General features: G+C 52.9%; 9 protein-coding genes across 9 annotated transcripts; 4 read left to right on the plus strand and 5 right to left on the minus strand.

The window, feature by feature from the left end:
- Positions 1 to 270: 270 nt before the first annotated feature.
- EV422DRAFT_492589 (Brix domain-containing protein) lies at positions 271 to 1,506 on the plus strand (the record flags this gene model as incomplete). The annotated part of the gene is made up of 4 exons (XM_053067613.1): positions 271 to 518; positions 610 to 827; positions 904 to 1,130; positions 1,210 to 1,506. The coding sequence occupies 4 exons, from the start codon at positions 271 to 273 to the stop codon at positions 1,504 to 1,506; spliced, it is 990 nt and encodes a 329-aa protein (XP_052928988.1).
- On the minus strand, positions 1,487 to 2,975 carry EV422DRAFT_518241 (uncharacterized protein). The gene has a single exon (XM_053069516.1). It carries the CDS (start codon positions 2,733 to 2,735, stop codon positions 1,821 to 1,823), a length of 915 nt encoding a protein of 304 aa, XP_052928989.1. The 5' UTR covers positions 2,736 to 2,975; the 3' UTR covers positions 1,487 to 1,820.
- On the minus strand, positions 2,976 to 6,291 carry EV422DRAFT_518245 (ribonuclease H-like domain-containing protein; the record flags this gene model as incomplete). The annotated part of the gene is made up of 13 exons (XM_053069517.1): positions 2,976 to 3,280; positions 3,399 to 3,889; positions 3,966 to 4,193; positions 4,252 to 4,327; positions 4,398 to 4,443; positions 4,507 to 4,594; positions 4,655 to 4,745; positions 4,807 to 4,915; positions 4,968 to 5,072; positions 5,142 to 5,259; positions 5,326 to 5,607; positions 5,669 to 6,067; positions 6,114 to 6,291. The coding sequence occupies 12 exons, from the start codon at positions 6,289 to 6,291 to the stop codon at positions 3,399 to 3,401; spliced, it is 2,211 nt and encodes a 736-aa protein (XP_052928990.1). The 3' UTR covers positions 2,976 to 3,280.
- A 269-nt stretch (positions 6,292 to 6,560) lies between these two features.
- On the plus strand, positions 6,561 to 7,786 carry EV422DRAFT_253770 (uncharacterized protein). The gene has a single exon (XM_053065749.1). The coding sequence runs from the start codon at positions 6,773 to 6,775 to the stop codon at positions 7,394 to 7,396; it is 624 nt and encodes a 207-aa protein (XP_052928991.1). The 5' UTR covers positions 6,561 to 6,772; the 3' UTR covers positions 7,397 to 7,786.
- On the minus strand, positions 7,416 to 9,125 carry EV422DRAFT_492246 (organic solute transporter subunit alpha/Transmembrane protein; the record flags this gene model as incomplete). Its single annotated transcript, XM_053067588.1, has 6 exons — positions 7,416 to 7,594; positions 7,675 to 7,775; positions 7,859 to 8,100; positions 8,171 to 8,305; positions 8,381 to 8,494; positions 8,949 to 9,125. 6 exons carry the CDS (start codon positions 9,123 to 9,125, stop codon positions 7,416 to 7,418), a joined length of 948 nt encoding a protein of 315 aa, XP_052928992.1.
- Positions 9,126 to 9,662: 537 nt separating this feature from the next.
- EV422DRAFT_504006 (mitochondrial tricarboxylate transporter) lies at positions 9,663 to 11,370 on the minus strand (the record flags this gene model as incomplete). Its single annotated transcript, XM_053068395.1, has 7 exons — positions 9,663 to 9,731; positions 9,858 to 10,042; positions 10,124 to 10,380; positions 10,455 to 10,515; positions 10,587 to 10,709; positions 10,937 to 11,228; positions 11,347 to 11,370. 7 exons carry the CDS (start codon positions 11,368 to 11,370, stop codon positions 9,663 to 9,665), a joined length of 1,011 nt encoding a protein of 336 aa, XP_052928993.1.
- Positions 11,371 to 11,622: 252 nt separating this feature from the next.
- On the plus strand, positions 11,623 to 12,689 carry EV422DRAFT_584172 (uncharacterized protein). Its single transcript, XM_053073427.1, has 3 exons — positions 11,623 to 11,866; positions 11,951 to 12,140; positions 12,228 to 12,689. Exons 1-3 carry the CDS (start codon positions 11,746 to 11,748, stop codon positions 12,289 to 12,291), a joined length of 375 nt encoding a protein of 124 aa, XP_052928994.1. The 5' UTR covers positions 11,623 to 11,745; the 3' UTR covers positions 12,292 to 12,689.
- On the minus strand, positions 12,363 to 13,165 carry EV422DRAFT_254174 (uncharacterized protein). Its single transcript, XM_053065750.1, has 2 exons — positions 12,685 to 13,165; positions 12,363 to 12,606 (listed from the first exon to the last, which is right to left on the minus strand). Exons 1-2 carry the CDS (start codon positions 13,062 to 13,064, stop codon positions 12,528 to 12,530), a joined length of 459 nt encoding a protein of 152 aa, XP_052928995.1. The 5' UTR covers positions 13,065 to 13,165; the 3' UTR covers positions 12,363 to 12,527.
- Positions 13,166 to 13,339: 174 nt separating this feature from the next.
- Positions 13,340 to 17,981, plus strand: EV422DRAFT_504008 (periplasmic binding protein-like I; the record flags this gene model as incomplete). The annotated part of the gene is made up of 16 exons (XM_053068396.1): positions 13,340 to 13,594; positions 13,952 to 13,978; positions 14,051 to 14,167; positions 14,230 to 14,587; positions 14,670 to 14,759; positions 14,886 to 15,046; positions 15,136 to 15,323; positions 15,401 to 15,446; positions 15,560 to 15,720; positions 15,789 to 15,975; positions 16,035 to 16,100; positions 16,163 to 16,295; positions 16,396 to 16,417; positions 16,544 to 16,634; positions 16,703 to 17,212; positions 17,364 to 17,981. 16 exons carry the CDS (start codon positions 13,340 to 13,342, stop codon positions 17,979 to 17,981), a joined length of 3,030 nt encoding a protein of 1,009 aa, XP_052928996.1.
- Between the last annotated feature and the right edge of the window lie 401 nt (positions 17,982 to 18,382).

An 18,382-nucleotide genomic window follows, 5' to 3' on the forward strand; every position in this document is an offset into this window, starting at 1 on the left:
CGGCCGCACGACGAGGACGACGACGAAGATAACAACTCCCATCGACAGGTCACCAAGAAACGTCCCGAAATCGTCTCCATCGACCACGGCGGCGACGGAGGGGAGGATAACTTTGAGGACGACTCGGATGATTTTGATGACGAGGAGAGCGGGGATGAGGAGGACGAGGACGACGAGGAAGGGGAGGGTGAAGGCGAGAGTGGGGGCGTTATGGCCATGTTGAGCAATATGGGACGGAAGGGGTTATTGTTGAGGGCGCAGGCTGCTGAAATGGCGAATGAGGATGAGGAGGACGAGGACGAGGACGACGACGACGAGGATTTGGAGGGTGCGGAGGGTGAAGAGGAGAGTGAGGATGACGATGAGGACGGTGAGGGCGAGGAGTTGGATGGTGAGATTATTGAGGAGGAGGATCATGAAGAGGAGGAGGAGGAGGAGGAAGGGCCGAAGAGATCGGCGCCACCGAAGAAGAATAAGCAGAGGGTGCTTTTGCTGAGTTCTAGGGGTATTACCCACAGGTGAGGAGTTATTACTGACCCCGCTCGGGTAAAGTTCGACGACTGGAAGCCCCATGGACACCCTGACTTACGCACCCGTCTCCCCACACAGACACCGCCACCTCCTGACAGACCTGCACGCGCTCCTCCCGCACTCGAAAAAGGACGCCAAGCTGGACAACAAGCACAAGCTTCACGTCCTCAACGAGCTTGCGGAGCTCAACAACTGTAACAACTGCATCTACTTTGAGATTCGGAAACACACCGACTGCTATCTATGGATGAGCAAGACGCCCAATGGGCCCAGTGTCAAGTTTCATGTGCAGAATGGTAGGTGCTGCGCCGCTAACAAATATCTGTTACTATAGCCTAGCATCACTTTGCTAACCTCCTCAAAACCCTACAGTGCACACAATGGACGAACTCCGCATGACCGGCAACGCCCTCAAAGGCTCGCGCCCAATCCTTTCGTTCGACAAGAACTTTGACCTGCAGCCGCACCACCAGCTACTGAAGGAGATGTTTACCCACATCTTTGGCAGCCCGCGCACGTCCCGCAAACTCAAACCGTTCATCGACCATGTGCTCAGCTTCTCCATTGCGGATGATAAGATCTGGTTTAGGAATTATCAGGTAAATATCTGTTCGTTCCGCCACCATTGGTCCATCGTATCATACCCCTTAACTCCACCCCTCTCCCTCCCTCCTTTAGATAATTGAAAAACCCTCCGACAACCCCAAAAAGAAATCGACCCCCGAACTAACCCTCATCGAAATCGGCCCCCGCTTCGTCCTCGCCATCAACCGCATCTTCGACGGCTCCTTCGGTGGTTCAACCCTGTACGAGTCGCAGACGTTCATCTCCCCCAACGCCGTGCGGAGGGCGAAACGCCAGGAGTTGAGCGAGACGTATAAACGCAGGAGGGAGACGGAGGAGAGGAAGGAGGTCAAGAGGGAGTTGTTGAGGGGGGTAGGGAGGGATGAGATTTCTGAGGGGGTTTTTGAGTAAGGGTTGGGTAGAGGGGGGGCAGGGGGTGGGCACTGAAGGAGGTGTAAAGCAGCGTAGCGTCAGGATTAGTTTCCAATTCTAGACACACCCACGCTTGCATAATCCTATCATCATCATTATTTAAGAGCATAAAGTACCATTGTGGCGTAGGTCCGGTATTCCGAATGCGATCATCATTGGGGAGTCTCAGAGAAACGGGAGGGTTTGCTGTCTGATTTATACGCCGGTCTTGCTTCTAGAGCTGCCCGCTCTATCTACCTACCTACTCTATCACCACCCCCCTGCACATCTCTCATGCGCCCAAATTCTCCCCTTCAGACCTCCCTCCCCTCCCAAAATTTCCCATCAACCGTCTCCCCCACATCCCCCGTCTTCACAACCGTCTCCACCAACCCATCCACATCCGCCACCCTCCACCTCCACCCCCCTTCCTTCTCCTCCCCACCCCTCAACCACGGACTCACAACCCTGACCCCCACCCCCTGTCTCGCATCCCTCAACACCTCCCTCCCGGCCCCATCAACAACAACAAAGACAACAGGATCAGTAACCCCGACGTCAACGTGGATGTACACCCCCGCGCGCATCGCAGCCTCCAAAACCATCTTCTGCCTCGCATGTGTCGTAAACACCCCATCCGCATGCGGTACAACGACCCGCAGCACGCGCGACCAATCCTGCGTCGTGTGTGTCGAGGGCGGGGGGTACGGCCCGTAGGTGAAGTGCACGGATGTGACCTCCACGTTCAGGTGTTTTGTTGGGCCGGGGAGCGTGTATGCTACATGTAGACCGTGGGATCGTAAACTGCGGAATGCACCCGCATACTGCCCCGCCAGTGTGCGCGTCATCACCCGCCTCAACCCCTCCTCGTCACCCGCGACATCCGCATCCCCCAGGTTGGCGTAAAACTTGGTAATTGATTCCGCGATATCCGTTTCGAGGGCGCCGGGGGCGGTGTATTGCGGGAGGAGTTTGCGGAGCCGGGCGAGTGCGAGCGTGCGGAAGTACGGGGTTGTGAGGCGGGAGAGAAGGGTGGGTGGGGCGAGGCGCGGGGGGGAGGTGCTGGGGAGGTGGGGGTAGGATGAGATTAGGGCGGGGATGGTTGAGGAGGTTGATTGGGGGCGGTGGTGTGGGAGGGTGTGCCGAGGGAGGCTTGGGAGGCGAGGTCGGGTGATTTTTGTCGTGGGCGGTCGGAGCTGAAACTGGCGAAGGGGATTCAGAGGACGCATTGCGGAAGGGGAAAGTCGGTTTGATGGGGAGACGCAGTTGAGAACGCAAACGAGGCGTAACGTTTTGTTCGGGATCGAGTCCTGCACGGAAATAGGTGGCAGCGCGCTCCATGCTCAGCGCTCACGGTGGATGAGGCCGAATCATCCATCGCCTCATGTCCCAACCCAATCATCTTGGCTACAAGTCTGGCTACAAGTCCGTCCGGCAGGGTCGTCTTTGGATTGTGACAGCATTTGACGTCCAAAAATGAAATCCTCGTTGTTCATCACACATCGATGCAGATATTGTTGATACCCTTAATCGCTTCGAAGGCCCGCAACGATAAAGCAAAGATCATGCCACTAGATGCGTGATGTTTCCAAAATATCCACAACCTACATGCCCCCAGACAAAGGCGTATATACAGGTGAGAGACTACTCTAAGGCAAGACTTGCTATGCGAATTGTCCAAGCCGTAGGTTGACAGGTGAGGGGGTGGAGGTAAGGACACCAAGTCTTGTGGACATCCGGTTGAGCTACGCCGTCGATGGAGCTACTGCTCAATCTTAAAATTTAGCGCGTACAGAAAGTGGATGAGAACGGGGCATCCAACACTTATGCATCGAAGAAATCCCGATGCATGCACGATGCCAGATCATTCATATTGTCCGAACGACTGCAAGTTATGTACCTGCGCGTCTAGAACGTCTCTTCGATTCCCGAGTACTTGCAGGGCTAGCTTCCGCTTCCGCAGATACGTTCACCAACTCGTCAACATATCGTTTCCGTTTCCGCGGTGTTTCGTCATCTTGTGGTGTGGAAGGCGTGCCATTTCCTCCATTTGATGCACCCTTGTCTTGGAGAATCGGTGCTTTGATAGCATCAATGACCTTCGACACCCCATTCGAGAGCTTCGGAGCGATATGATCGGCGTACGTTGCCAGTTTGTACGTGAAGTTCTTCTTCCGCCCCTGTTCTCCGTCTGATGTTGAGCTTCCGTATGCAGACAAAACCGTCGGGACCTTGGATCGGTCCTTCACAATGATATAGCAGCTCTCCTTTGTCAGCTGATTCACACTGATATCACCAAGATCCTCAAACTCTTGTTGCACATCGTGAAAGGATACTGCTTGGGTGAAGCCTGATATGTGGAACACGTTCGAGCGGTCTGGCTCTGGTTTGGGCGATAGCGCCGAGGTTACTAGTCAGATCTGATTCGCCATCGAAGAGGCAGATATGGCGACACTTACCTTGCTCCCCGTCAAGATCAAAGTATGGCATGTCCGATCGCATCATGTGGACTTTGTTGGCCGCTGCTGCAATACTCTCATGACCCCACGATATGCGCTCGCCAGCTTGTAAGTCGGTGGCCACCCCTAGTAGTTTGCCAAAAATCACCCCGGTGACATATGCGTCGTACCCAGCCTCATGGAGGTTTTCACCCTCGGTGTCGTAGGAAGCGTACTCCGGGTGAGGCACTACAAGTACATTGTAAGGGCCTTGCGGTGAGGTTGCAGATCCTTGATACCAAATCACCTATGTGTGGATGCTCAAACGGTACGCGCGCCGTTCGTTGCAGGACATCGTTCAGGGACGATCTCATGATCAAAGGCTTTATCAAAGGACATGATTTAGGAATCGGCATTTGAAGACGCGGTGATAAGCGGGCGGTCAGAACTTACCTGCAGCTTCTCATTTGAATGCGCTAAGTGCTTGGTATCGTATATTCTGCATGAAAAGCAAAGACTTGAACACCTCTACCCCATGCGAGGCTGAAACATGCCAACGTACATCGGAAACAGTTCCGAGAGATCCTTTCGGAAGTCCGCAACGTCCTCCGGGAGGTTTTTGTGAAACGACTGAAATGTGTGCAGAAGGTCTGTTCCTCCATTAGCGGCGGTCAAACGGGATAGAGATGCGAATACGCGAGAGAGCATACCGAGCATCATGTTGTGCCCGACAACGGGCTTCCGACTCTTGGATATCAGGTCCAGGACCTTCCTAAAGCCCACCAACTCTGCAAGTTCGTCCTATTCGGGAGTTGGGCATCATGATTTGCATTGGCACGATCTTAAAGCTCAGATAACTCACATGGAGCATTTTACTTCTCTCAGATGTTCCTTCCCTCCTCTCCTCGTCTGTAAGCTTCCGAATATGCACAAAACTTTCAACGCCATCCGTTTTTAGCGAATCCTTATACCTACGAGAATGAGTGCGAGGTGCGAGGTGTTGGCGAGGTCAAAGGAGCATACTTTTTCCGAACTTCCTGATGCACAAGTCGCCTATGATATCGAGTTGGTGCGGAAACCGTCACAGTCTTTTCAATCGAAGTTTGCAGCCATGTATGTATAGCGTCCCTGGACAAAATAAATCGGTGAGCATCGCGGCTTATTATGAGGCTGCGATTTCGCATCTGTGCTTCTCACATGGTCGTATCGACAAAATCCTGGTTTTGGCCATCTATTGCGATGTCTTCGCCGCTCAGAGCCATGCCGATTTTGTGCATTGCTCTCTCCTCCTCATCAAGGTTGAGGTACGGGATCCCTAAGGAATCGCAAGCTTAGGTTGGATGCTTTGGGACTGGGATGTGCCAAACCGGTCAAAGCTCACCTTGCGAGATCCATTTGTTAAAATCCAGTTTGGACTGTCGCAGAAATACTAGCGAGCCGGCCTGGCAGGTAAACTCGCGGTCCAGACCCAAAACTCGGCTGCCCACGGCCGGAAATACGTAGCAGTTGAAGGGCTTAGCTACATATTGCTTAGCGGCTGCATCCCAAGCGAAAGTAGAGAGCCCAAACTGTATGGGTACGTATGATTGAGTGGATCTTTTCGACTTGGTGTACCGGTCTTGCGCAGTGTCCAGGTATTCGTTTGGGTATCCAATTCCAAGGCCTGTCCCGCTTTCTCAGTGAGATTGCCCAACAGGACGTGAGCTGTGCTCGGTAAATCGTACCAGTGAATTCCGCGTCGATCGCAATGAAGTCGGCCTCCTCAATGGCATCTTTAATCTTGGGCAGAAAGGCCTCTAGGTTGTTACGCAGTACCTCCATTGCACACACTCTATGTGATTGGGCTGATAGTCGCAACGGGAACAAACGCGCACCCAAAGCCGAAAAAGAGATGTGTCGAGTCAAACTCTTAGGGCAAGTGTTGGAGAGCATTGGTCGGAGACAGGGGTGAGAGGGGTAGGGAGGGATACGTACAGTATGTGACGCGTCGAGAAGGGTGTGTGGGAGAGTCTTCGGTTGGCCGAAAAAGCAAAAAAGAAGGAAATATGGATGAGTGTGAGGGGTGCAAATGCGCGATCTCCGACGTCGTCGTACAGCGTGTGCGGCCAGCCACGTAGCCGAACCTTTTCAACGGATGAGCCCACACATATGCACGGCTGGATAATGAACGACACCACAAATCCGAATGATAGCCAACCTCTATTGGATAGCCCGGCGTCAAGGGGGCCCCGGGTGTAGAGGCATCGGAGTAGTTTCTGAGTGGCGGAGTTTGCTGTTGAGCGACGGCCGAGATCACTCCATAAACCCCAACGATCGACAGACAGTCACGGCAACAAACAATCGACATGCTTCAACAACTTCACATCCAGATCCAAGGTACGCTCTGTGACATACTGTACATATGTTCCGTCTAACGTCAGACGAATGCTACAGTATCCTATCCGCATCGTCTCTTCCACCCAGTACGACAAGAAAGGGGTGGTGTGATCACGCCGACGAGCCGGAATCCGGGAGTCTAGCTACCTCTACGTAAGACATTTGATGCCCGGCCTCTGGGGTATACATGATCCACAGGCCAGCGAGACGGTAATGGCGGCGGTCGACGGTGTGGCGCCGGTCGCGAGATGATATACGCTGATTCATCCAAGTATGGGACCGTCGAGTTGGGGAGCGCAAAAGGCGAGCAGCTACGTAATCCATGGTTCCGGCCGGAAATCAAAACTAAGCTGCGTGATAGTGCACTCCGATCGAGTTCCGATGGCGCGCGGAAGGCGGGAGTTTTGATGTCGGGATTCGTCTGACAGCGTGTGGGTCGGAAAAGACCGAGTATGACGTCCCTTTTCTGTTCCGCCAGCCGCCTAATCCTCTTCGACCCCCCTCCCCTCCCTCCACGCCCTCTCCCACCGTTCCAACCCCCGTTCCACCTCCGGCGGATATCTAAACCGCTCATCCTCCAACACAACCGGATAATTATAATCCCCATACGGCAACAACCTACTCTGCTCATACTGCCGTTCCAATTGCGCATCCTCTGCCGGATCTATGAATTCCAAGTCGGTGTATTGGGAGGAGGAGGTGGAATCCGCCGAAATGTCCGAGTCAGTGTCGGAAATATATTGTTGATTATCGTCGGCGTCGATGGAGATCTTGGATTGAGAGGGTGTCGCAAATGCGCCGTAGCCTCCCCCACCTGCAGCAGTAGTGCTCGCACCCCCACTGCCTCTCCCTCCCGCTCGCGCCTTTTTCTTCGAGTACGTAACGAGCGGGTCAACCTCCAACCCCAGCTCATCCCCGCCCTCTCTCTGCTCATTTCTCCGCCGTTGTTGTCGTCTGTTCTGCGCACGAGTCCTTCGAAACGTGGTGCCCTTGAACGTATGATATGTATCCTGTATGATATCTTGGATGCCGAGGGTGTCCCGGAGGGCGTAGTAGAGGGGGATGCGGGAGGATAATCTGAGAATAATCATTGGGTTATGATCGGGTCCCAGGTGAAGGGGAAATGATTGAGGGGAAATATGTGATGTACCGTTCGTCGTTGTAATCCGTCCATGGAAAGGCGTACCAGTGCAAAGCGGCGAGGAAGGGCATTTCGAGGCAGACGAGACAGTCTTGGAGGAGCTGAGCGAGGCGGCTTACGGTGTATTCTTCGGCTGTGTGGGGGAAGGGAGAATCGGGATCTTGATAATAAGTAGGGGATCAAGGGAGGAGTAGTGCAAAGACACGCCCTTACAATCGTGAATCCAGCCTGCCCAGACCAGGAACGCAATTCCAAGACCCTGGTAGAAGGTCAGGAAGACGATGGATTTTACGCAGATGAATTTAGGCATTGGTCTGCAGAGGAGAAGAGTTGGTCAATACCACCCATGTTTAGCCACACTCAAACCACGAAGGCCCCCTCCCGCCCCACAACCTACCGATACGGCCTCAAATCCTTCGAACACTGCACGTAAAACAGCACCAAACAATACAACGACCACGACACGGACACATTATACAGTAGCGACAGCCACAGATAGCTGCTATCCCACCCAATGTATCCCTCCGGGTAGTGTCCGGTGAGGCGGAAGATCATGGTGGCGAGGGAAATGAAGGGTTTGAGGATCACGTATTGGAGGATGCCACGCCGGACGAAGAGGAAGGTGTCAGGGTCGCTCATCTGACGGGAGAATGGTTGAGCGACAGGGAGGGGAGAGGTAATGGGGTGAATGGGGGTGGGGTTTACGTACGTCCATTGGAGCGAAACAGAGATTGAATGGCCAGAGATGGTGGGTGCGCATGCGTTCGTCGAGCATGGCGAGGAGCGCGCGCTCCCCGCCGAGATAGTTGATGCAGAGAAGGAAGAAGGAGTAGATGACAAAGCCCTAGAATATCGTGATCCTTCCGTTGGCTCCAGCGCATCAAACGAAGCACACTCCGAAATGATCAGCCCTCCTTACTTCGTACATGTCGCGGAAGGTGTCAATGTAGTCGGATTCACCTCTGGACCATAAACTGATGAACGAGGCGATGGCGTAGATGGGGACCATCCATAATATCCGTATTGTCAGGCGCTGCAAATGGGATTCAAATGTAAGTCGATAGCACCATCAACACATCAACCCGTCAACACATCAACCCATCAAACATCATCAGACCATCACCAAACATCGACCATCCATCAACTCATCAACAAACAAATCCGCTCGCGATAAGGAAGCTGTGCGAGAAACGAACGATGCAAGAACGACTTCGGCTCACTAACGCGTGCCTTTCTCAAGCATTCTTGCGCCTCCGGCGCAATTGGGCTCGCTCTCGCCTGCCTTCTCCTCGCCTCCCTTGGCCTCCGAGCATTCTCGCGCCTCCTGCGCGTACCTCAAGCACTGTCCTCGCTATCGCTGAGAAACGTCAAGCATTCTCCTCGCTACCGCTCGGCACCTCAAGCAATCTCCAAACGCTCGCTTCGCTCGTCACTCCTAGCGTCTGTCCTCCCCTCGCTCACCCTCACTCCGTTCAGCCGGCGCCCACCTGCAAGTCCGGCCTCCTATAATTCTTCAAGTGCAAAAACATAGTATAGAACGAGATAGTGGTCGCAGTGACTGCGCCGAGTCCCGCCAGAAAGTACGGAAAAGGCCTATCCGTCGCCTGGGTATGTATCTCCGTCGCCGTCGCTGCGGTCAGGACGTGGTCCTGTGGTATCGACATGGCGGAGGTGTGACTGAGGGAGTGTTCTGAGTGGTGATGGAGTCCTGTCTCGGTCGAAAAGCGAAAAGCGACGAAGAGGGCGGAAAAGTTCACACCTCTGCGCGTGTCAACTTCCTCCAAGCAGAAGGACGACGGTCTCACAACAGTGATAACACACCCCAGACCGATGAGGCTTTTTCTAAAGCCGTGTCCCCGTAGCCAACCGTTGTTTTTTCTTTCCCCGCGTTGGAGGTGCGGAGAGTCGGGAGCTGAGTCGGGCGTAGTTTCATGGGAGGGCGAGAGCGTAGACTCATACCAAAAAGGCACCTATTCTACGTGTACATATATACAGTACAAGGACCAGGTATAGTCCCCGCGTGGCCTCCCCTGTGTGTACAGGGATGAGTAGCAGTATGTACGTGGAAATGTATGCAAGAAGTATGTACGTGGAAATGAAACGGATGCCGTACGGGCAAGCGATGCAGAATAGGGACGCTCGTGTCTGCGACCCGCTCTGCGTCTATCAACTGTCGTCTGAGGATAATGTCTACGCCTTTTCTATCGTGAAGTTCTAGCCAGGATTGCGACGATCTGCTCGTAGACTGTAAATACGATTCCGCCCGAGAACTGTAAAGCCGTAGAGATGTCAGTTACTGGTTACATGAATCTAGCGCGGAGGTCAAACGACAGAGACGTCCAGGGACGCCCCTACCGCTCAAGCCCACAGTCATCATGTATCCGTTCAAGACTTACAATCAACCTCCCCAACCTGGGCGTAGCGCCCTTCCATAGGGCCTTGACACCCTCCTCAGTCGTAATTCGATACAAGCAATGGACGGAGTTATGATACAGTTCTTTGGCGTTGAGTGCTTGCATGCGCGTCTTGACGACGTCAAGGGGCATGGTGGTGTAAACTGTGACGATTCCTGCGACCGCACCTGTTTTGTTGTGGTCCATTGAGTAAAGATCGGACGGACTACGGCCCCGTTGTTGGCAAGCAAGGAAGGATAGATACATACCGTTGGCAAAGTTAACATACCAGGGCACGACATTCTTCCTCGTCACCGGATCCACAGGATACCGATCCTGCACCCGGTCCTTCAGAAGCCCATACGTCGTCAACCGCACAGCCGAGTTCGCGCCTTGCCGCGCAATCACTGCCGTCATCCCGCGATAGATGCCTGCTATCCCCTCGGTGCGGATGATGGCGCGTGTGCCGTGGATGAGGCCGTGGTATTTGGGGTTTGGGGAGTTTTGGTCATGGATTAGCTTCGTTCTGGACGTAACATGTTAGCAACGAGACTTTTGGCGCGAAGGTGATGTCGCCTAAAGAAGCTCAAGGTGCTATACTTTATCGTTTCTGTTGGTGTTACTGCGATGATAGCTTCTGCTACTCCTGCTCCTAACCCGGCTGTCCCAAAGTCCCAAGAGGTCAGATCGAGTATGCCTCAATCTCTCCCGACGGGATGCGCGACTACGCACCCAACATGATACGTTGCCCTGCCACTTTCCCATTCTCGTCCGCCAGCATCTTCTTGAACTGCTCGAATGCGAGAAATCGTACACCGGCTTTGCTTGCTGTCCCAATGACTAAGGCGGAAAGTCCTGGATTCATGGTCAAATTCGATGAGACTCCGGATTTTTAGAGAGCAGGAGCTCTGCTACGGACGCTCTTTGCAGTCTCCCTCTTTCCGGTCGCGAGAGGCCACGGCTCACTCTTTCTCTCTTTCCGCTCGCGACGCATCGGTTCTCCAATCTTCAGTGCCACGCCCTGCTGTCGCCCTCTCTGAAAGCATCTCCCCAGGCGTTGCTTCATCTTAAATGATACCCACCCCTATAAAGCCCAAAGAACCCCTTTTCCCTGACAGTCTTCCTGACACAGTCCCATGGTCCGTCAAAGAGCTTGAGGTCCGGCTTAGTTTTACTTTGCAGTTGCAGCTGAGTTTTGACGTATTCAGTTGGATATGTGAAAGTCGCTTCGACCGCCCCTGCTATTGCGCCTGCTGCTAAAGAATGCGACGCCGGAATCTTGGCCTTTTTGTTTGAGAGTTTCACGAGAAGGAATATAAGTCGCGCCTGATGGTAGTCGCTTTCCGCCGCTGCCACCCAGAGGGGGCGATCCACCTACCGGTTCTTTCCGTGATGCCATGATGGTTGCACACCCAGATTCGATTGCCAAGTGGACTGGCTTCAAGATTCGTCTCGGAACCGAGGCACAAATTTAGATGAATTTGACTCGAACTGTCATCGGCATCTCCCAGGCCATGGCTTCTGATTGGATGGCGAGACTTCAAGCCGAAAGACTTTGTTTGAGACTGACTTACGTAGCCAATGGCGCCAGGCTATGGCTTCTGATTGGATGGCGAGAATGACGCCAGGCTATGGCTTCTGATTGGATGACAGCAGCGAGCCATTTAAAGCACGTGACAAACGCCCTGCAAATCACGTGCTGCTGCATTCCTCCACTTTTCTTCTCCAGTGGGCGGCGATCCCTCTGCCAATTCAGGTGGCCACAGAGGGCAGGACGGATCGGCATAGATCCGCATTTCCTTCAAATACCGCTGCGTTCTCGCATCCCCTTCCTGTTTTCTTCACCCAACTCCCCCCAACCTCCCTCCAACAACCCCCCCAATCTCTCAAAATGGCCGCTAAAGTCTTCGTCGGAAACCTCTCCTGGGGAACCACGGACGAGTCCCTGCACCAGGCTTTCTCCCAGTACGGCGAGATCTCTGACTGCCTCGTCCTCAAGGACCGTGAGACCGGTGAGTTTAGATCATGCACACGCAATGTCATTCTCGAAAGACCTTTCATATTTATCTATGGACGCTCTCTTTCCTCCTCCTCAGGTCGCTCCCGTGGTTTCGGTTTCGTCACCTTCGCTGACGAGAACCAGGCCCAGTCCGCCATCCAGGCTATGAACGACCAGGACCTCGACGGCCGTAACATCCGCGTCAACCTCGCTAACGAGAGGCCCGCTGGCGGTAACGGTGGTGGTTTCCGTGGTGGCCGTGGCGGTTTCCGCTCCAACAACTACGGGTATGTGTTCACTCTTTTTTGCCTGTCGGCATCTATTTCTTCACAGTTCGGTTGCTGACTGATCTCGTTTTTCTTTTCTTTCAATAGTGGCCAGCAGGGTGGCTACAACGGTGGTTACCAGCAGCAGGGCGGTTACAACGGCGGTTACTAAACTGTCACCCCGTAAAACCATCTCAAACAATATCACTCGCTCGCCTCCGGGGACAAGGAAAAGCCTCGGCTTGGTCCCGCCCATCATTCAACAACATTCGCGTACACGGGATTGCCAAACCATGGCGTCTCTAACTCATAGTTCGTGCGTAGTCGAAGTGTTCCTCCAACTATCTAATGGGTAATCATTGATATCCCCTAAAGAACCCCTTCATCCCCATTTTATATTTCTCTCCCTCACCACATTACATGTACATAAGTAGCTGCTTTCTGTCTCTTAGATCCCAGTCGTGTGCTATCTGTACATAGGTCGTGTCTTGTCCGTAAAAGATGTGTTAGTGTGTGTGCCCTCCGACACCTCGGTCCGAAAACTGTTCAAATTCACACTTCCTACTCGCAACTCTGATTGCGGCCTTTTAATGTTTCCACGTGCGTCCTCGTGAGTCGTGAGTGCGACTGTGCTGTCCACGCTGATCTGTTCCTCCCTCCAACGAATTTTCCCAGAGAAAGCTGAAAGCTGAATTCAAAGTTGGTCTTACACCCGTTGAATACCATGCGTTTCGTCCTGGAAGTCGGATATACCGGGCGCAAGGACGCGCCACCCACTCTCGTAGTATGATTATCGGGCGAGGGCAAAACCCACGACCATGGATAGGTTCCCTTTTCGAGACCACCGGACGCATACCTTGCACGGCATGGCCTTGGTAAACGACCCAGCTTTGAGGAAGATAGTAGTAAGGCACTGATCGACATGCCCCTTTCCTTCCTTCTCATGCGGCGTCATGGGGTAAAGGGGCGGTTCATCTCAAGTTCCGTCGGGATGAGCGATAGGAAACCGATCAATTGAACAACTCCGATATTTACAAGCGTTGCCACCCGCCACAGCTCCACCGCCCGCCCTTAGCTCCACCCACGTACAGTACAGTACTGTACGCAGGCAGGCTGAGGCCAGATAGGGCGGCCATTCCGCTCCATACATGCATGAACGCGAACCCGACACGAATAACGCCTTCGCAAAACTGACGAGCAAACGTAACACTTGGACCGACATGTCGCCGGCGACCGCACCGCGAGTCGTGTCCTGGCTGCTGCTGCTATTTGCCGTGTTCCTCGAAGGCGCCGCGGCCGGAACAAGACCACCGGGGAGGGTCAATCGCGAACGGCCGCAGCCTCGCCCCGCTATTCTCGGCAGCAGCACCGTCGCTCCCGTTCTAGCCAAGAGGGACAATCCTTTGGCATCGCCACCGATATCGACACTGTCAAACAGCAGCGACCCTTCCCACTTGGTGTATTTGAGAATAGGGGTGAGTAAGGACTCGCCCAAAAACCTTGATATATATACATCCGAGCGCGAACGAAGACCGAGCGAAGTGAGGGGACATAAACGCCCAAAGGCGTAAGTACCGAGAACGAAGCGAGCGTGTACAAAAATGAAAGGAGCGCAAGAGAAGCGAGCGAGGACGGATGGATTAGCATCAGCACTGGGATTGCTTGGGATTGCGTAGCATCGCGTAAATCATGTGTATGGCGCACGATCCATGAAAGGTTGCGTTTTCGAAGGACACGGGAAAGAGGTCCCTATGCGAGGCCTCTCTATTGGTTATGTCACGGATCTTGTTTGAGTTCCTGTGTTCTCACTTTCCTCTCTGCATCAACGATAGGTGGTTTCGTCCAATGGCGACCAAGTGGTAAGACGCAAGTCTGCACTGTCGACTCTGAATATCATTCAAGCTGACATTGCGCCTTTTCCACATAACTAGGAGGAATCATGGAATTCGACTTTGAGAGCCACATGGCAGGCGTACATTCTAGCGCAGGAGGACATCAATGCTGATCCCACCGCCTTTGGGCTCCCCGCAAATGCAAGAATCTGGCTGGTACGATTAACGGTTCATCAATCTTGAAACCGTGTGGTCGACTGTTTCGCGCATGCACCCAGGTCCCTGAATCTCTCTGCATTCAGGACATGCATGATCTCCGTGACATCACCGGCAGCTATAACGGGGCCGCCATGCTCGCCGCATTGAATGCTTACTACGATGGGGCCATTGCGATACTCGGCACCGACGGCAGTGAGTCCACCAAGGCCGTCGCGCAAACCATGGGCCGCTTGCAAATACCCCAGTGCTCTCCGTGGGCCGGTGATGATGCTTTATCAAGCAAGATCTCGTTCCCTTACTTTTTCCGGACGTTGAGTGGTGCCTCGGACGACATCTCCTACCTTCTGCCCGTCATGAAATACTTTGGCTGGACCCAATTTTCCTTCATCTATTGCGATTCGGCGCTCGGGAATGCATGTAAGCAAGCTAATCGAATTACGTGACACCCGCAGGATGTGTAACTTTTTAAACTTGACATTCGTTCTATTCCGCGTTTTAGACCAAACGGCGTTGACGGATCTCGTGATAACTGACGCTCGGTGGCAGATTACGAGCAAATTCACAAACGGCGTATGGCTTGGTTCCGACAGTACGTTGGCGCATTACCATATCAATGGTTTTCGTGATCGGCTAATGCCAAGTGTTCTTGCTCTAACTAAAAGATGGATACCCCTCCCTCTCTCCCCTGGGCTTGCTACTTGTCGTTTCCCCACAGGCACGGACATTGCCATTGCCGTTGATCAAATGACACGCGCATTTGCCGATGGAACTCGTGTCTTGTTCTTGGCTGGGAATATGGATTGGATGGCCGCCATGTTGTTGTTCGCTTACAAAGCTGGGCTTATGCGTGACGATATGGTTTGGTTGACTACCCAGGTGAGAGATTTACTAGATGTATGCTGTTTTACGTTGTACATAGCTGCGCACTCTTGGTTTACATGTTGCATCCCAAATTTTACAAAAAGGATGTTTCAGAGGAGCTCGATATTGCTACAAGGGACACAGCCTTGACTCAGAAGATTATGCGTGGATCTTTCTTTGGCACCGCTGGTGCCGCAAATACCCCTGCCAGCGAACAATTTTTAGAAAGGCTTCCAAAGCTGGACACCACGTTGTATCCTGACCTTGGGCTTCCGGGTGTCAGCAACTTGGAGTGAGTTATCTTTACCTCTGATTATGCCAAGGAGTTGCTTCGCAACTGCGATGTATTAATCATGATCTTCGTATAAGTGTGTCGTACGCTTGCGTCCAGGCGCTCGCTGCTGGCTGGGGGAAGGTACGCTCACCAACCTTTCCAACACCAAAGCTGGTCTGGCCACCTGTGAACGAGCACTTTAACACTCGCTTTAACATCCTATCGCTATCGGGCTCCCTTTTCGCAAATGCTAGTTCTTGGCGGATGGCGCGGCAAAAGGTGATCCCACAGTGACTTTGGAGAACCTCGCTAGTGGGACCTTCAACGCCAATTTTACGCCCGATGTATGGAATACGGGGGCCGATAGCCCGGTTGGATACCTCACTTTTGACGAACATGGAGATATGGTCCCCGCGTGAGTGTCCCATTGAGCCAAGCTTGCCGATACTTGCTGCTTCACTTACTCGCTTGCGATTCCAAAAGCTTCTACCAGATCTACAATTTCAACGGCACAGATATGATGGTTGTCGGAAGATCCGATCAAATCGACTACACTCCTAACCAGGCACCCATATTCAGAGATGGATCCAGTGCTGTGCCGCGGACAGCTCTGGAAAGAGTCGTCGTAAATTCCACTTGGGGAAGCAACGATGCGGTCACCTTCCTGGTGGTCAGCGTCCTAGGGATCATTGTGACATTAGTCACTACGGGGACGATATGGATGAATAGACGACATCCTGTCGTAAAAAGAGCCAGTCCAGCTTTTTCAATGGTGAGAACGTCAAGTGCGACAACGTAAGCACATATTACCTGCTCTATTGGGCGAGTTTTATTGATCGGTACAATCGTCTGCGCAGCTCACGCTTTTAGGCATTATCGTGGGATACTGTACCATCTTTCCGTATATCGGCATTCCGGATTCGAAAGCGTGTGTGACGCAGACATGGTTGCCGCCTGTGGCCTTCAGTTTGGTTTACGGAAGCATTGCCGGTTGGTCTTCATAATTGCAAATTTTCGTTTCATTCTTCCAGCTGGAAGCTTCATTCTCACCCTCTCGATCTACCATGTGGCTCTCTTCCGGCTTGTGTAGTAAAGTCTTGGCGGCTCTACAAGTAAGTGGACGAAAAGCTTTTGGAGAGAAGCAAGAGGCCATCTATTGTAATGTGGTCTTCATCGGATTCCGTTACTCTTTCTCACTGGCAATCATCTGTCCCCCGCGCTGCTTGAAAATGTAACAGGATCTTCAACCATCCATTCCTCTCAAAGAATTTGACAGTGAAAACTCCGGAATTGCTTCTTTACGTCACCATACAGCTGGCTATCCAAGCAGTAAGCAATAAGCATTCCATTTGGTTGTGATGTCAGCCATCTGATTTTGATCTTTTTGGTTCCGCAAGGTTATTTTAATAACTTGGGCGGTTTACGATGCCCCGCATCCAATTAGCATCAATATATCCACGACTGAGAAGATTTGGCTCTGCCGTTCTTCAAGCAGCTCCGTGCAGCATGCTTTTGAGGCATCGCTTTACGGGACCAATGGCATGTTGATGGCTTTTGTGCTGTTTCTCACCTGGAAAAACCGCGCCATCGATTCGAGCTACAACGAAACGTCGCGCATTGCAGCGGCTTCATGGAACTTTGTCGCGTTGTTGGCCATCGGTCTGCCGCTGGTGTACCTTCCAGCCCTGTACAGCTATCAGTTCATCATGCGCCACGTTCTCTTCCTGCTTATGACGACGTTCACGCTCATGATGTTATTTGGACCGGCAGTGTTGCAGATCGCCGGTATCAGAGCGAATGAGGTCGACTTGAATGAAGCGAATAAGTTCATGCGGATGACCTTCACAGCTTCCGCCATGACCGGGGTTTCAGATTCCGCTCTGTCCTCGTCGCTCGTTTCGAATTCGGTTAGTAAAGCCTGCGTGGAAGGGGCGGGGTTCAAGGGATCCCTGCTGACTTTACGCACTCAAACATCTGTGTCAAACATCTGCGGTCATCCTTGACTTAACTGTTACTGATGACATGTTGCTCTCCCCACCTCCCTCCTTCATTATGCAGGTTGTCGTGCCGGTAATGATAGAGGGCGGCATAAGAACGTGGTTGAACCGGTGGGAGATCTTTCGAGTATTGCTCTTTCCCAGCATGCATCACCTATACCTCGTGGATGTGAGTGCGAGCTTGACTCCGGCGGGAGATTCTAGCGGTCCTTCTGGTTTGCTCTTCGTTGATATATTCTTCTCCGCCACGCCCCGTACACCACAGGATGATGGAGGGAGAGCGCTCATGTACCGACTGAGCAACGTGAGCATAAAAGCAGACTGTACCCAGGATGCGGCCACGGAAGCGGAACCGGGTGGCGATGGTAGTGGTGGTCATCCAGACGATGGAGGCACAAACGCTGACAGCGGCCGAAAACAAGCAGGGAATGGAGCGGACCTCATTCTGGCATTCAAGCAGCCGGGGAAGCCGAAAACGACCGTCAGGATGTCTTTCAGTAGCCACGCCGAGCAGGCTCATTGGCACAGTCTTTTGGAGAAAGCCGCGGCGGTCAGCCGCTCAAAGACGACCTCCCCAACCGGCAGCGGAGCGAAAGACCCTCAGATGAACAAGGACCACGCCTTGCGTGGGGGTTCGCCGAGATCGAAAGACGTTTTGAAAACTGGAACGGAGGTGTAATGTCACCAACATGCCTGGCGGCAGTCGTTTAGTACACCTCTCGCAGCCGTCCGACTGCAAAGGCAAACATTTTCAGAGAAATTATATCTCCAAGACAATACATATTGTAACACCTTGAACTTGTGGGAGAATTTCGCGGCAAAAGCCTCCTCAGCATCCTCGCAAGCTGCAAGCACCTGCGTGCCTTAACTCTCGGTCCTTGCCAGAAGGAGGATTTTTTCCGGCACGATCTGAAGAAGCAGCCTTCAAATTCGTTGTCCTTGGCATTCCCGCGCCTTGTATCGTTTCGGGTAGCCAAGAGGGGACCCCTCATTCTTACCCGAATTGTGTGATCCATTTCTGCCTATCTTCGGCAACTCCCTCCAACATGTTGATCTCGGTAGGCATCATCCGAAGAAGAC

The sequence above is a fragment of the Fimicolochytrium jonesii genome, assembly GCF_025526975.1.
Source record: "Fimicolochytrium jonesii strain JEL569 chromosome Unknown EV422scaffold_3, whole genome shotgun sequence".
NCBI classification, from domain to species: Eukaryota; Fungi; Chytridiomycota; class Chytridiomycetes; order Spizellomycetales; family Powellomycetaceae; genus Fimicolochytrium; species Fimicolochytrium jonesii.

Coding starts and splice junctions, on each gene's coding strand:
- EV422DRAFT_584172 (XM_053073427.1), top strand. CDS start 11,746: ATGGCCGCTAAAGTCTTCGTCGGAAACCTCTCCTGGGGAACCACGGAC. Junction 11,867..11,950: donor CCTCAAGGACCGTGAGACCG/GTGAGTTTAGAT, acceptor CCTCCTCCTCAG/GTCGCTCCCGTGGTTTCGGT. Junction 12,141..12,227: donor TTCCGCTCCAACAACTACGG/GTATGTGTTCAC, acceptor TTCTTTCAATAG/TGGCCAGCAGGGTGGCTACA.
- EV422DRAFT_518241 (XM_053069516.1), bottom strand. CDS start 2,735: ATGCGTCCTCTGAATCCCCTTCGCCAGTTTCAGCTCCGACCGCCCACG.
- EV422DRAFT_253770 (XM_053065749.1), top strand. CDS start 6,773: ATGACGTCCCTTTTCTGTTCCGCCAGCCGCCTAATCCTCTTCGACCCC.
- EV422DRAFT_254174 (XM_053065750.1), bottom strand. CDS start 13,064: ATGAGAAGGAAGGAAAGGGGCATGTCGATCAGTGCCTTACTACTATCT. Junction 12,607..12,684: donor GGCCGCAATCAGAGTTGCGA/GTAGGAAGTGTG, acceptor TTTACGGACAAG/ACACGACCTATGTACAGATA.